Source organism: Haliotis rufescens, unplaced genomic scaffold, assembly GCF_023055435.1.
Source record: "Haliotis rufescens isolate VD_foot unplaced genomic scaffold, xgHalRufe1.0.p SCAF_18, whole genome shotgun sequence".
Lineage (NCBI taxonomy): Eukaryota > Metazoa > Mollusca > Gastropoda > Lepetellida > Haliotidae > Haliotis > Haliotis rufescens.
In genome coordinates, this window is record NW_025963868.1 from 24,217,653 (window position 1) to 24,232,897 (window position 15,245).

At 39.5% G+C, this 15,245-nt stretch overlaps 1 protein-coding gene across 8 annotated transcripts in view; it reads right to left on the bottom strand.

The window, feature by feature from the left end:
• The window catches only part of LOC124132917 (abnormal spindle-like microcephaly-associated protein homolog), a 279,804-nt gene that overhangs the window by 11,949 nt on the left and 252,610 nt on the right, over positions 1–15,245 (bottom strand). For 3 of the 8 annotated variants that reach the window (XM_046497081.2, XM_046497084.2, XM_048398446.1), the window contains 3 exons: positions 7,980–8,129; positions 6,692–6,847; positions 3,209–3,364 (listed from right to left, as the gene is read on the bottom strand). In XM_046497081.2, coding sequence (XP_046353037.1) covers positions 3,209–3,364; positions 6,692–6,847; positions 7,980–8,129 — 462 coding nt within the window. The remainder of the gene's footprint in view (positions 1–3,208; positions 3,365–6,691; positions 6,848–7,979; positions 8,130–15,245) is intronic. The other 5 variants (XM_046497088.2, XM_046497082.2, XM_046497085.2 and 2 more) reach the window with 3 other exon arrangements.

Consider the following 15,245-nt stretch of genomic DNA (forward strand, 5'->3'; position numbering starts at 1 on the left):
AACAAAAAAAGGCTTCGTCCATTATGTATTTCATAACAGATCTTCCCCAAACCATTTTGTCACAGAGGCAGACTGGAAGTAGTTGTGGCATAACGTGTCACTTGAGTGAGAATCTCACCCGAGAGTCTTGATATTAAATATACCAAGGCAAGTCAATTAAAGTTTAAAATTAATAAACAAGGAATAAATAATTCCATAAGAATTCTATAAAGAAATATAAACATATCAACATGTTTATATCTGAAAAACAAAGTTCAAAGAAACTTAATGAAAATGTTACGCCTGTAAAATAAGATGCTTTTGACAAGCCTAAATGTTTCAAAATATAAATAAGTGAAATATGAAGGTACAAAGACGTCCCAAGAAAAGAACAAGCGTAAACAATGCTGGACATTAAGGAGTTCTTGGTCCCAGTGGCTATTGTCTGTATCAAATCTAACGACTATTATTAGGACAAGGACGAACACAGAAACAAAAAACACCTTTCAACTTTCTTTCTCTAATGAGAGTATAACTGTCACCATCAATGGAATGTTGATATATGATCATTGACTAATTTCATTTTCTGAAATCCATCCCCTTTGCACAATGAAGCTTAAATCAACATATTTGTGATAAATTTGGTAATCTAGGAAAATATTGTAACTATAATAAGTGATAGAATAATAGCATCAATGGTCTTATCTTTCACCTGAAAAGAAATTGTAATTTATTAATTATGAAAAGAGACAACTGGTACAGTTTAGCTGCAATTCCTGTCAGGGAGTTGGGTTTTACACAGCCCTTCCCAATCCTATTGCAGATGGGGCACCAATAATGGGTAAGGGTTGAAGTCAAGAGTTGAAGACTGTAGGATAGTCATAGCTCTACAATCACTTCGTGAAACAGCCCCTAAACCCTTAAATAGGATGAAACCCATTATCAGTCCCAGCTCGTCAGATTTGTACATCTGATCCATTAAGTTGACCCTTAGGGACCAACCATTCTGGGCTGGGGGAGGAATTATATCAAGATTAGATATTGTTTCAGCTACAGCTACAAAACCAGCCATAATTTTGTCTGCATTTTTTTAAAAGAAACGCACCTTGCAACAATGTAATATTTAAAAAAATTTTTTATTTATTCTTTCCAATAAAACCCCAGTCCCCCCTCCCCCACAATGTGAAATGGTCGGTCCCTTGTGACAAGCATAGCTTACTGGCACACCCCAGAACGAGTGAGTGAGTTGGGTTGTATGCTGCAATATTCCAGCAATATGACATGAGCAGCGGGCTGCACACTTTGTACCCATGGAACACTGGCGCATTGAGCAAACACTTCCCCCATTATGTATCCCTCTGCCTGCCAAGTCCAGAATCCCCACATGGGATGTCAGGGAGCCTGATGCTTTGATATAGCTTTCACCAGCAGCCTCTTCTCAGTAATTGCAGCCAAACTTTGCCAGGAATAAACACAGGCACACTATCATCAGTTGCTAAAGAATAGAGGAGTTATTCACACGAGGAAACAGGAGGAGAATGGTGTGGAGAGAGACAGGAGGAGAATGGTGTGGAGAGAGACAGGAGGAGAATGGTGTGGAGAGAGACAGGAGGAGAACGTAGTGTTAGGAAACATGCCAAGAGGAGAGTACATCTAAAATTTGCAAGTTTGATATTTGCTACTCAAGTGAAATAAATTGTTAATGGTGCATAATGCCATTGAAGTAAGTTAAATTTTCATTACTTTTATTTTTTAATTTGGACATGTTTAAGGATATATCATTTTTTTTTTCAAAAACAACCATAACTATCTGGTCTGGATAGGTTCAGCCATTTTTAGCCCACTCTGAGTGTCTTCAGTATCTCTGGTTTCTACCAGATGTTTTCTGGTGGAAGTTTGGCCATTCCGATTGTGTTGCACTCTGACAAAGTGTGGTTTGACACCAAACAACCACTGGGCAACACTGCAGCTACTTTATTAAGCCTGGTCCAGATAAACCTGTGGTCGATGATGTGAGCATCACTTCACTCCATTTTAGGCACAAGTGAGTGAGCGTGAGTAAGTGAGTGAGTATGGTTTTACACCACTTTTAGCAATATTCCAGCAATATCTCGGCAGGGGACACCGGATATGCCTTCACAAATTGTACCCATATCGGAAATCGAACCCGGGTCTTTGGCGTGATGAGCGAACACTTTAACCACTAGGCTCCCCGACTGTCCCCGTTTGGGTATAAGAACAATAAGACTTAGTCATATCCTCACTCTATTGGGTACCATAAGATTTTGTCAAATCCTCCCTGACAGTCGGTCTCACATCAAGTGAGAAGGTAATGTGACTGTTAACCTTCTAACATCTAACAGGCAGCTTGGGCCGTATACTCCCCAGGGAGCTGAGAATGAAAAATCGAGTGAACAATGATCCACTGACCGGGGTTAGAATGATGTGCAGTGCTTCAAGCATCCATTGCGTATGGAGTTATGTGCTTCACAAGCAGACTTTTATCATCATCATAATTATAATCAGCAGCTATTGTGACAGACACAGAGACCTGGTAGACCTATCATTGCTTGTACATTTCGCTATCGATATATCACCTGACAAATATCAAAATATGGCCCCATAATACATTGATACCACAGGCTGTTGAGCAGATCTCCACTACTGGGGACGTATTCTGCCTCAATATCCAAACCAGCTGTGTTCCACAGAACATCAGGGCCCACTTGCACAAAGCGATCTTAGCGCTACGACTATTGTAAGCCTATGTTAAAGTATGGAGTTACGATCGTCTTAGCGCTAAGAACGCTTTGTGCAAGTGGGCCCTGGTCACCGGTGGTCATTTTCAGCTCATTTCAGACTAGGGGTTCATTTAAAGTACCTAAATTTTGGTAGAAAAAAACTAGTCCATCTGGATTTTCAGTAGTCTCGGACTAACGGACATGTGGCAGTGTCTATCCCTGACCATCCCACTGGATGAGCTATTCCTGTCAATAAACACAGATGTGTATTGTACACATGGTCATGTAACAGTAGTACCTCTCTGAATTTCTCTCCGGAACGGACCTCCATATATGGCAATAAGAAAAGTGTTGTTAATTCTAAACTAAACAATCCAACCATGCACTGGACAAATTGTCCAAACCAGTCTCTAAACTCATCATGGTCTAAATTACGAACAGGGTTGAAACTAAACTTGGACAAGGCTCAATAGTCATGCTTTTCAAACCTTTTCCGGTTTCTTATTTTTCCGGAACATACGTCCCCGGAACCCAGCCTGAATCATGAGCGCCGCTTTACTGACTTCGGGGTCAGCTAAATCTATATCCACAATTTCCTCATCTACTGGCTTATTGGCTGTCTCTGGAGCTGCCTCATCCTCAACCTATAGATGAGTGGAGGCGATCAGTGAGGCCCAGTCATACACATATATAGGCAAGGATTCATACACACATAATCCACACCTTTTAAAAAAACCCAGCTTTCATGACCAAAATCTCGACATTTTCCAAAAACAAACTCGTTGGCAATTTTGGCCTCTGTTGAGCAGATGTGCTATGTCACACTTCTTATTATAGGTGAGGTGAAACCGGGTTTAACGTCGGGTCCAAGATTATTGCACTTATATAGCGACGTGCATGCACGTGTGTGTGTGTGTGGCTGCTTGTACTAGTCCGGACTTATGCCGATTTATAGTGCTAGCTCACTGAGATACCATGCTGCAGTTTAACATGAATACCCCACTCAGACACAGTATACTGACTCCGAGCCGACCAGTCCTTGTTTTAGCCCCTTAATGCCGAGCGCCAGACAGGGTAACAACAAGTACCATCTTTTAACGTCTTTTTGGTGACATGGCCCGGGATCGAACCCCGGACCTTCCTCTCTCCGGGCGGACGCTCTACCATTAGACCACGGAGGCGGTCACTTCTTATTATAGAAATGAAAGACTTTATCACAATGAATGTGTTTTTGTGTATTTGAAGGACGAATCATAATGTGAACGAAAAGAAAATATTATCATGGAACCAAACCTATGAAGTTTCTTAAAGATATTCAAGGGCTTTCTAATTCCTTTAAGTGATATTCAAGGTGCTTTGAAGGTATTTTAAATTTAAATTTTAAACATCAAATTTTTTTTCTAAATCCAAGGTCTTTTCAAAATGAACCTCAAATTAAAGGACTTTTCAAGGTTAACATCAAATTTCAATGTCTCTTACAGGTGGACTTTTTAAAGTGTGTATGAACCCCTTCTAGCTGCACATAAAGGACAACACTCATTGAAACATATAACTTGTGTAATAGATAAATTATCCCCCCTCCCTGGTGTAGACCACATAAAATGACACACACCCTCCATATACAACCTTCATATTCCGTGAAAGTAAGAACATGTCTTCAAATTTATAATCAGATAATCAGACTCCAACTTCAATTACAAAACACATTGATGTCACATCCCTGTTTTTTTCTGAATAAGGAATTATTGAAATGTAAATACAATATTCCTTGAAACTAATCAAGATACCTATCCAAAATAAGAATCATCTGCTGAAAATGAAAGTATTATATTATTATTATAAAAATATAACTCCTCTAACTACTGTCCAATCAGGATACATTGGGAGCATCTTGTTGTTCAGTCAGGTAGTTTTTGTTGTTTGTTGTTTAACACAGCACCCAGCAATATTCCAGCTATATGACGGCGGTCTGTTAATAATCGAGTCTGGACCAGACAATCCAGTGATTGACATCATGAGCATTGATCAACGCAATTGGGTGAGTGAGTTGGGTTTAACGCTGCTTTTAACAGTATTCCAGCTATATTACAGTGTGTCAGCTTATGTGGGAGGAAAGCCCGAAGTGATGCAGGTCTCAGACATTTACCACTTCAGTGAAACCCACAAGCACGGGTATGGTGCTGACACACCTAGAAACATAATCGGGGCGAACTGGGATTCGAACCCACAATCATGGGTTTCTGATGCAACTCTGCACTGTACAGCGAATCACGGCACCTGGGACACACACTCACACACACACAATATGGATACAATGACATGCATCAACCAAGTCAGAGAGCCTGACCACCTGATCCTCTTACTGGGGTAGTCACCTCTTGCGACAAGCATAGTCGCCTCTTACAACAAGCATAGTCACCTCTTACGACAAGCATAGTCGCCTCTTACGACAAGCATAGTCGCCTCTTACGACAAGCATAGTCACCTCTTACGACAAGCATAGTCGCCTCTTACGACAAGCATAGTCGCCTCTTACGACAAGCATAGTTGCCTCTTACGGCAAGCATAGTTGCCTCTTACGACAAGCATAGTCGCCTCTTACGACAAGCATAGTTGCCTCTTATGACAAGCATAGTCGCCTCTTACGGCAAGCATAGTTGCCTCTTACGACAAGCATAGTCGCCTCTTACGGCAAGCATAGTCGCCTCTTACGGCAAGCATGGGTTGCTGAAGTCCTACAATAACCAGCATCTTCAAGGGTAAGGGAGCATGTCAACTGTTTAGAACAAGGTCATGAAACACACCAAAACACCTAGGACATCACTATGTTACAGTCACAACATCCACAACACAGTTACCACATCCACTACAACAGTTACCACATCCACTACAACACAAACATATTGCAAGGAAAGAGTCCTATGAATATGTATTGAAAAAGAAGCGGTAGCAACATATATATTACATAAATACATGACACTTTTTATGGACAGCAACTTCTTTTAGTGTTGTCATGACGATTCAGAGCTACTGCATGTATTCATGTTCCCACAACTTCTAAATGCTTATGAAAGACTTCAAAGTTTACAAAGCGCCATTTAGTATAAGAGGGAGAGGGAGCGTGAAAATTCTATAAATGGATCCCTGAAAAGTCAGTGATGACACCAGGTTTTCAGGAAAAGGATGAACATAATTACGAGAGCAAGGGAAAGCAAAAGCTGAGCTCTCATTTCTCAACATACTACTTTTGATTCTATCAAAGCGAAAACACTGACACTTCGTGACTGTCAGGACAAAATAATTTCAATTGCTGTTATATTAAAGTGACACTATTTATTGTAACATTATCCATCAATTTCTGAACCACACATGTATCTGTAGTGTTTAAAACAGGTCAATTAATTATGAATCAAGGAAGATGTATTTTGAACAGGTTGACTCATCTAGATTATAGTTTCAGTATAAATAACAAAAGCACTTTGTGACAAAGATATAGTAAACATTAAATTTGCTACAGAAAATAGAAATTTCTTCTATAAAAGATGCTTGTAATATTTTTCCCACTTTCATAACAAGTTGGACTAGGAAACAAAAGAGGGCTAAAGAACTAAAATATATTGCTACATGAACAGAAAATAAGACCGTGTACAGAAAACATTAAATTTGCTACTGAAAAAAGACAGGCTGGTAATATTTTCCGCGCTTTCATAAAAGATTGGACTGGGAAGCCAAAGAGAACTAAAGAACTAAAATATATTGCTACATGAAAAAAAAATATGATGGGACTGACAATCATGCTGAAAAAACATGTTAAACCAAAAAAATAAACATTTGAAACTATAACTAATATGGAATTAATATGAATATACAAACAATGCTGCTATGGTTATATGTGGTATCTACAAAAGCAGTTTCTACAAAAAAGAATATTGATAATCAACAAAAATGAGAAAAACAGGGGGCTCTCAAACCTTGTAATTTTGCATATTTTTACGGGCTAAATGCCCTCTGAAGCCTGCCTGAATCTTGACGGCAGCTTTACTGACATCTGGGTCATTTAAATCTACATCCACAATCTCATCATCAACATATCCTGCCTCAGTCTCTCTGTCTTGGTCTCTGTGAGCCTGTGTTGAAATTATTGAAGAAAAACTTAAACTCTCGAAACACAAGAAAATCCTTTTCTTCCCTTGCAAAAACTATCTAATATCAAACCAGCAACTATTGTTTACGAGACCTTAAATGCATTTCGATTTAAAAAAATATATATTAGCTCTATATTTTTAACAATACAATAACAACAGCCAATAAATAACAATACATTTTAAGTAATCAACATCGGGTTTATCCCATGGTTACCTTCTAATCAAAATGCATTTGATCGCAGACATAGTTACATCTACATACTACTATCCACACAACTAACAACTTGAACTGTAAATAACACAAATAAACATCAAACTACACATTCCGAATAAACATGAAATAATACATCATCTTCTATTAAACCTCAAATTCAATCCCATTACTGTCCTTCCAATGTCTAAAAAGGTTTCCGTATTTGCCAAATTAAGTGCCCTGCTCGAATAAGCACCTCCTGAAAACTTCTCGACTAATCTGTGTAAGCCCCCACTACTGAGACTCGAACTTTACATGGCAGTCTGTACTTTCTTGAGCATATTACACAGACTTTTTACAGAAAACAGAAGGATTACATCACTGCATGTGTAACTATTATCTAAAGAGTTCTAGTTTCATCCACATTTGAATGAAGTCTGTTCATGACTGTTCAATCTCTGAAACCAAATTTAAAGTGTTCTATATAGTTTTAATAAGTGCCCCCTTTGTCATTTGTCGAAGCTCCAAGGGCACTTATTATGGAGAAAATGGAAATTTAGATATTTTTCTTCCCCTATTTGTTTTTGGATACACTTGAAGAGGAACACATGTATTGGGATGGGAACAAGACTTTGATAAAAAGGCTAGTGGACGTTCTTGCCTCAGGAAGATGACAGCTTATATGCTTACATCCAGATACATTTTATCACAGCTAGACTATAATTGTAGACACACACGACTAAAACTATATTATCAACAACGAAACAATCCACTACAGAAATAGAAATTACAAATTACAAATGAAAATGATGATCACAACCTTGTCCTTGTTCAAATATGCAACCTTGACCTGGTTTAACCTTGACCCAATATGACCTTGACCTAAAATACTCTGACCTAGTACAACATTGACCTACGAACCTTCTTCTCTGTGACATCCTTCCTTGCCTTGTGACCTCTGAAACTCGCTTGTATTTTCGTAGCTGCTGATGCAAGTTCAGGATCCTTGAGATCGATGTCTGCTATTTCGTCTTCCTCTGTTTTCTCTTGAGGCTGTTCTGAATCCTTTGACTGTTAGTTGGAACAATAACAGTTAACAATAACATGCTGTTAGGTTTAAACAAACATGAAGAACATATGTTAAAAATACAGCGTCTGGTAAAAATAACAAAAACATTGAAGACAGACACTGACTCTTCTGCAAGGTGAGGTGAGGTGAAATTGGGTTTAACGTCGCGTCCAAGATTATTGCACTTATATAGCGACGTGCATGCACGTGTATGTGTGTGTGTGGCTGCTTGTACTAGTCCGGACTGATGCCGATTTATAGTGCTAGCTCACTGAAATACCATGCTGCAGTTTAACATGAATACCCCACTCAGACACAGTATACTGACTCCGAGCCGACCAGTCCTTGTTTTAGCCCCTTAATGCTGAGCGCCAGACAGGGTAACAACAAGTACAATCTTTTAACGTCTTTTTGTATGACGCGGCCCGGGATCGAACCCTGGACCTTCCGCTCTCCGGGCGGACGCTCTACCACAAGACCACGGAGGCGGACTCTTCTGCAAGGCCTGGTTGACACAAGTGTGTTCTGTGACACCAACACCCGGCACACGATGCCTTGGCCCAAGGTCAACACTGACACAAGTTGGATAAATAAGAATGAAATTCAAATGAGCAACAAATTCAAATGAGCAACATCCTCTACATATTGCTGTCTGTTCTTCTCTGACATACTCAGCTGTAGGGCTGGGGTGGGTAACTCGGGTACTCGGGTACTCGGGTCGGGTGGGTCCTGAGTAGGACCAGGGTACCCACAGGACAACCCGGACCCATGGTTAGTCATGTGACATATATATTTAATGACAAAAATGAAGTCACTAATGAACCCATTTCTTTCTGACAAAGCACCCATTCCTTCTGACTCTTATATGTTTGAATAAAGATAAAACTCCATGCAGTAAACTTCAGTGTGTGCATGACCAGATCGTTTAACACGTTTGTACCCATCTCTAAATATCTACAGCGGATACCCAGGTAGGGTCGGGTAATAGGATGGTGGGTACCCGGGTAGTACATTTGGACTCGTCCCAGCCCTACTAAACTGATTCCACAGTAATTCTCTAAAGTATATACAGTTAGTCACTGCCCTAAGCATTAATAAAGTTTTGTGATGGCAGAGAATAACAAGACTGGGTTGACACACTGTGCCCAATTTGGGAATCAAACTCCGAGACAACCAACAGGCAACCCATGAAAAATTGTCCATTAAAGCCAGATATTCAAATCCAGAATCAGAGAAAGCTAGCAAGCAACACAGGAATAATTGTCCATTAGAACCGAATATTCATCAAATCCAGTGAGAGAAAGCCAACAGGCAACACAGGTATAAGTATAACTGTCCATTACAACCAGAAAATAAAAAATCCAGAATAAGAAAACTTCCTGTCAACATGTGCTATGCTGATCAGAAACTTGGCAAGCTTCTAAGGTTCTTAGAATACTGCCAACATATTGTCTTTAAAAGCTGATATAAAACACAAAAACAGCTGACTCCAGTATTTCACCACATCTTCATTGATTCTCACCAACACAGATGACTGATCCTATTCATCTCTTGTAACAGAAGATAGCTGCGGCCAAGCTGTCTAATGGTTGTTTAGCATCCGTTTATCAAAAGTATCTCCCACACATGTGCAGTGTGTTTTGATGAAGCAGAGGATCCCTCCCACCTGACACATGCTGCATCATGCACCCCCAATCTATCACTGTGGTCTTGAGGCATCTGTCTATTCTTACCACAACCTTGCAGCCAAGATGTAGTGTATTCTTACAACAACCTTGCAGCCAAGATGTAGTATATTCTTACAACAACCTTGCAGCCAAGATGTAGTATATTCTTACCACAACCTTGCAGCCAAGATGTAGGATATTCTGACCACAACCTTGTAGCCAAGATGTAGTATATTCTTACAACAACCTTGCAGCCAAGATGTAGTATATTCTTACAACAACCTTGCAGCCATGATGTAGTATATTCTTACCACAACCTTGCAGCCACGATGTAGGATATTCTTACCACAACCTTGTAGCCAAGATGTAGTATATTCTTACAACAACCTTGCAGCCAAGATGTGGTATATTCTTACAACAACCTTGCAGCCAAGATGTAGTATATTCTTACAACAACCTTGCAGCCAAGATGTAGTATATTCTTACAACAACCTTGCAGCCAAGATGTGGTATATTCTTACAACAACCTTGCAGCCAAGATGTAGTATATTCTTACAACAACCTTGCAGCCAAGATGTGGTATATTCTTACAACAACCTTGCAGCCAAGATGTAGTATATTCTTACAACAACCTTGCAGCCAAGATGTAGTATATTCTTACCACAACCTTGCAGCCAAGATGTAGTATATTCTTACAACAACCTTGCAGCCAAGATGTAGTATATTCTTACCACAACCTTGCAGCCAAGATGTAGTATATTCTTACAACAACCTTGCAGCCAAGATGTAGTATATTCTTACAACAACCTTGCAGCCAAGATGTAGTATATTCTTACAACAACCTTGCAGCCAAGATGTAGTATATTCTTACCACAACCTTGCAGCCAAGATGTAGTATATTCTTACCACAACCTTGCAGCCAAGATGTGGTATATTCTTACAACAACCTTGCAGCCAAGATGTAGTATATTCTTACAACAACCTTGCAGCCAAGATGTAGTATATTCTTACCACAACCTTGCAGCCAAGATGTGGTATATTCTTACAACAACCTTGCAGCCAAGATGTAGTATATTCTTACAACAACCTTGCAGCCAAGATGTAGTATATTCTAACCACAACCTTGCAGCCAAGATGTAGTATATTCTTACCACAACCTTGCAGCCAAGATGTAGTATATTCTTACCACAACCTTGCAGCCAAGATGTGGTATATTCTTACCACAACCTTGCAGCCAAGATGTAGTATATTCTTACCACAACCTTGCAGCCAAGATGTAGTATATTCTTACAACAACCTTGCAGCCAAGATGTAGTATATTCTTACAACAACCTTGAAGCCAAGATGTGGTATATTCTTACAACAACCTTGCAGCCAAGATGTAGTATATTCTTACCACAACCTTGCAGCCAAGATGTGGTATATTCTTACAACAACCTTGCAGCCAAGATGTGGTATATTCTTACCACAACCTTGCAGCCAAGATGTGGTATATTCTTACAACAACCTTGCAGCCAAGATGTAGTATATTCTTACAACAACCTTGCAGCCAAGATGTAGTATATTCTTACAACAACCTTGCAGCCAAGATGTAGTATATTCTTACCACAACCTTGCAGCCAAGATGTAGTGTATTCTAACCACAACCTTGCAGCCAAGATGTAGTATATTCTGACCACAACCTTGCAGCCAAGATGTGGTATATTCTTACAACAACCTTGCAGCCAAGATGTAGTATATTCTTACCACAACCTTGCAGCCAAGATGTAGTATATTCTGACCACAACCTTGCAGCCAAGATGTGGTATATTCTTACAACAACCTTGCAGCCAAGATGTAGTATATTCTTACCACAACCTTGCAGCCAAGATGTAGTATATTCTTACCACAACCTTGCAGCCAAGATGTAGTATATTCTTACCACAACCTTGCAGCCAAGATGTGGTATATTCTTACCGCAACCTTGCATCCAAGATGTAGTATATTCTTACAACCTTGCAGCCAAGATGTAGTGTATTCTTACCACAACCTTGCATCCAAGATGTAGTAGATTCTTACCACAACCTTGCAGCCAAGATGTAGTATATTCTTACCACAACCTTGCAGCCAAGATGTAGTACCATATTCGACCTTATTAGCTGCTCGCTCTAATAAGCGCCCACGGCGATATTTGCTAATATATTGGCTAGTGAACAATCCCAATAAGCACCCCTTCCGACTGATCAATGTACATAAGACTTATTTATTCGCGTATGAGACACACTCGTGTGTTATATGCACCCTTAATTATGGGCAATTAAATTCTGGAAAAATATATGTCGTATATGAAGATTTCAGGCTGTCAGCATAAACCACGAAATTTACGATCTTTCAGCTGTTTTTTTTTCACCAAAATAATATTCCAATAAGAATCCCCTGTATCTAATTTTGAGAGCACCCTGGGCGCTTATTACATAGAATATGGTATATTTTTAGCCACAGATGATGGCACTTTTCCACACAACACACTTGCAGCATATCTAGTAAACACTTTCTGTGTGTGTAAAATCTGAGGCTCTATTTTCTCCAAAACATTCTGATTTTTGTTGTTTTTTCTTTTCCATTATTTTCTAAAAAAATTCCTACTTTTGTTGTAAATTGATGCAGATGAGTATCAGACAGCTTTCATAAAACAGCAAAAATATGATTTTTTTTAAATATAGAAGAAAAGAATATTTTTTTTACACACACACAAATTATTCGCCCGACAAGCTAAAAATGTGTTTTAAAGAAAACAATGGTTCATCTTTTCCTTTCAGAATAAAAAATGTCCAGGTCTTGAAGCAGTGACCAAAAAGACAGCGAATCTCTAAAAAATATTAACATTTCTCATCTAAACTTATCTGCTAAATGACGTCCCTAATAAAGTTGTTTCCTTGTTTCATTCAAGATATGTCAATAAACTGTGCAGAGTAGCATCCCATGTGTGTACCAGGATCCTGTGAGCAACCATGACAGAACAGCAAGGCAAGGAAAGATAACTCTTTATAGAAGTAATACACAACTGGATTTTCTCCGAGGCATAGCCAAAAATGAATGACTACCATGACAAAACATCGCTCACAGTGCATATCTCAAAATAATCCAAACAATAATGAGAAATATTTGTTAACTTTTCACAGTGGAAGCTTATTCCGATAAAAAAAAGGCAGTCTATTCTCCAAAAAGACCTTGCACCAAGGATGTATTTTGTAACTCCGTAATGGAAGACACAAAGGACCCTCACGGGACCGGAGTCCACCCAATTTCCATATCCTGCAAATTAGCAACTTGAGACTTTAACATCAATACACATACCCCTACACAACAGCCTCATCAAAAAGCCATTTGAGTAAATCCAGATCCAGAGAGATCAGCAAGGTCTGCAGCTTCTGTCATTACACCACTGGCAGTACCTCCAAGCATCCAATTTGTACACATTAACTGAGCATGAATAACACAATTACTGTTAATAGATTGTGCTACAGGTTGAGGGAACACCAGACGCGAACAGTCTCGTTTACGGCTTCAATCTGTTAACGATCCTCTTTGCCTGGGTCAATTACTGCACCACCAACGCCACAATGAATTACCCCAATTGCCAATTGGAAGTGTTCCTTAATCGGAAGTGGATTATCCATCAGAGAGTCGTAGACTCGAACTATTCCCTAAATCCTAATTCCGTAATGTAACAAGAGCTGTAGGTTAAAAGATATTTTTTATATGTTTTTTTTATCCATTATAGTCCAGGTATTCCATTAGATTTGTGAAATTATAATTTTCCCCTGATTCAGTTATGTAACAAAAGCACTTTTGTTTAAAAACTTTTCTAATCCATAGTAAAATCCATACACCGCTTTTAGCAATATTCCAGCAATATCACGGCGGGGGACACCAGAAATGGGCTTACCATATTGTACCCATGTCGGGAATCAAACCCGGGTCTTCGGCATGACGAGGGAACGCTTTAACCACTAGGCTACCCGACCGCCCCTTTCTAATCCATAAGGCCACTATAAACTGAACATCAGATTTTCAGCAACATGTTTTTAAGAAAGTGATATAGGAGGCATTTTTTAATTTTATTCATATTTTAAAACAAAATGTTCAGCTATGTGCTTTGTCTATCGACGGATGTGATTCACACAAGTCATGAGGGTTTGTGGGATTGTGTATACATATGTTGTATTTCATCAAGCAAAAATTCAAGACAATACACATAGTAATTGTCTTTATAGATCTTCATGTCTGTTGTACTTCGGGACAAGATTTTGTTTGTTTGTTTATTTAACGCCACACTCAGCAATATTCCAGCTATATGACGGTGGTCTGTAAATAATCGAGTCTGGACCAGACAGTCAAGTGATTGATATCATGAGCATTGATCCATGCAATTAGGATCGATGACATGTATCAACCAAGTCAGCGAGCCTGGCCACCTGATCCCGTTAGTCGCCTCTCACGACAAGCATAGTCGCCTTTTATGGCAAGCATGGGTTGCTGAAAACCTATTCTACCCCGGATCTTCATGGGTCCCTTGGAAATTGTGAGGCAGGGTGTCAGGTATTTTCTGTTTAGTTAAACATAACCCACACACAAAAAGCTAGGATTGACTTCCATTGACTGTTGACTAGTTTTACATGCAGTTAAATTCAACAAATTCTTCTATAAAGTGTCCAGGCATTTATTGGCTTCAGTTTACTTTTAAACTTATATATCTGATTACAGGCCAAAGCCATGTGCCAAAAAGCAATATCTGCAATATCAGGACGACCGTAATTCTTACACTTGAACACAGACTTACAATAGTACCAGTGCAGAGACCCCTTGGTGGAACTGGGCCCCTAATGTTGTATGGAAAAAGGCATGTGGACCATTTGTAAATAAGCTGAGATGCCATTTGGCGCCTTTCATGATACCCATCTCTGACAAGGAGAGTGAGTAAGTGAGTAAGTGAGTAAGTGAGTAAGTGAGTGAGTGGGTGAGTGAGTAAGTGGGTGAGTGGGTGGGTGGGTGGTGATGTTTTTACGTCACATTTTGGCAATATTCTAGCAATATCATGACGGGGGACACCAGAAATCGGCTTCATACATTGTACTCATGTGGGGAATCAAACCCAGGTCTTCAGGCTGACAAGCGAACGCTTTAACCACATGGCTACCCAACGCCCTTTCTATAACAAGGCCTTGTGAAAGAACAAATAGCTCATACTCAATAGTAATTACTTCAGTTCATCATCAATTCCCAGCTAATCAGAAGTTGGACGATGTCATAACGGTGACTGTTTCCTTGTGCACTGACATTTCACTCCTGTTACCAAGATTGGTCAATTTGAACCCATAGATCGAGTTGGATAGTTCCAAGCACAGACAGGTCCTACACTTTCAATGTCGGCAAACATTCCTCCTTCGTCCAGCTCTAACCAAACATCGC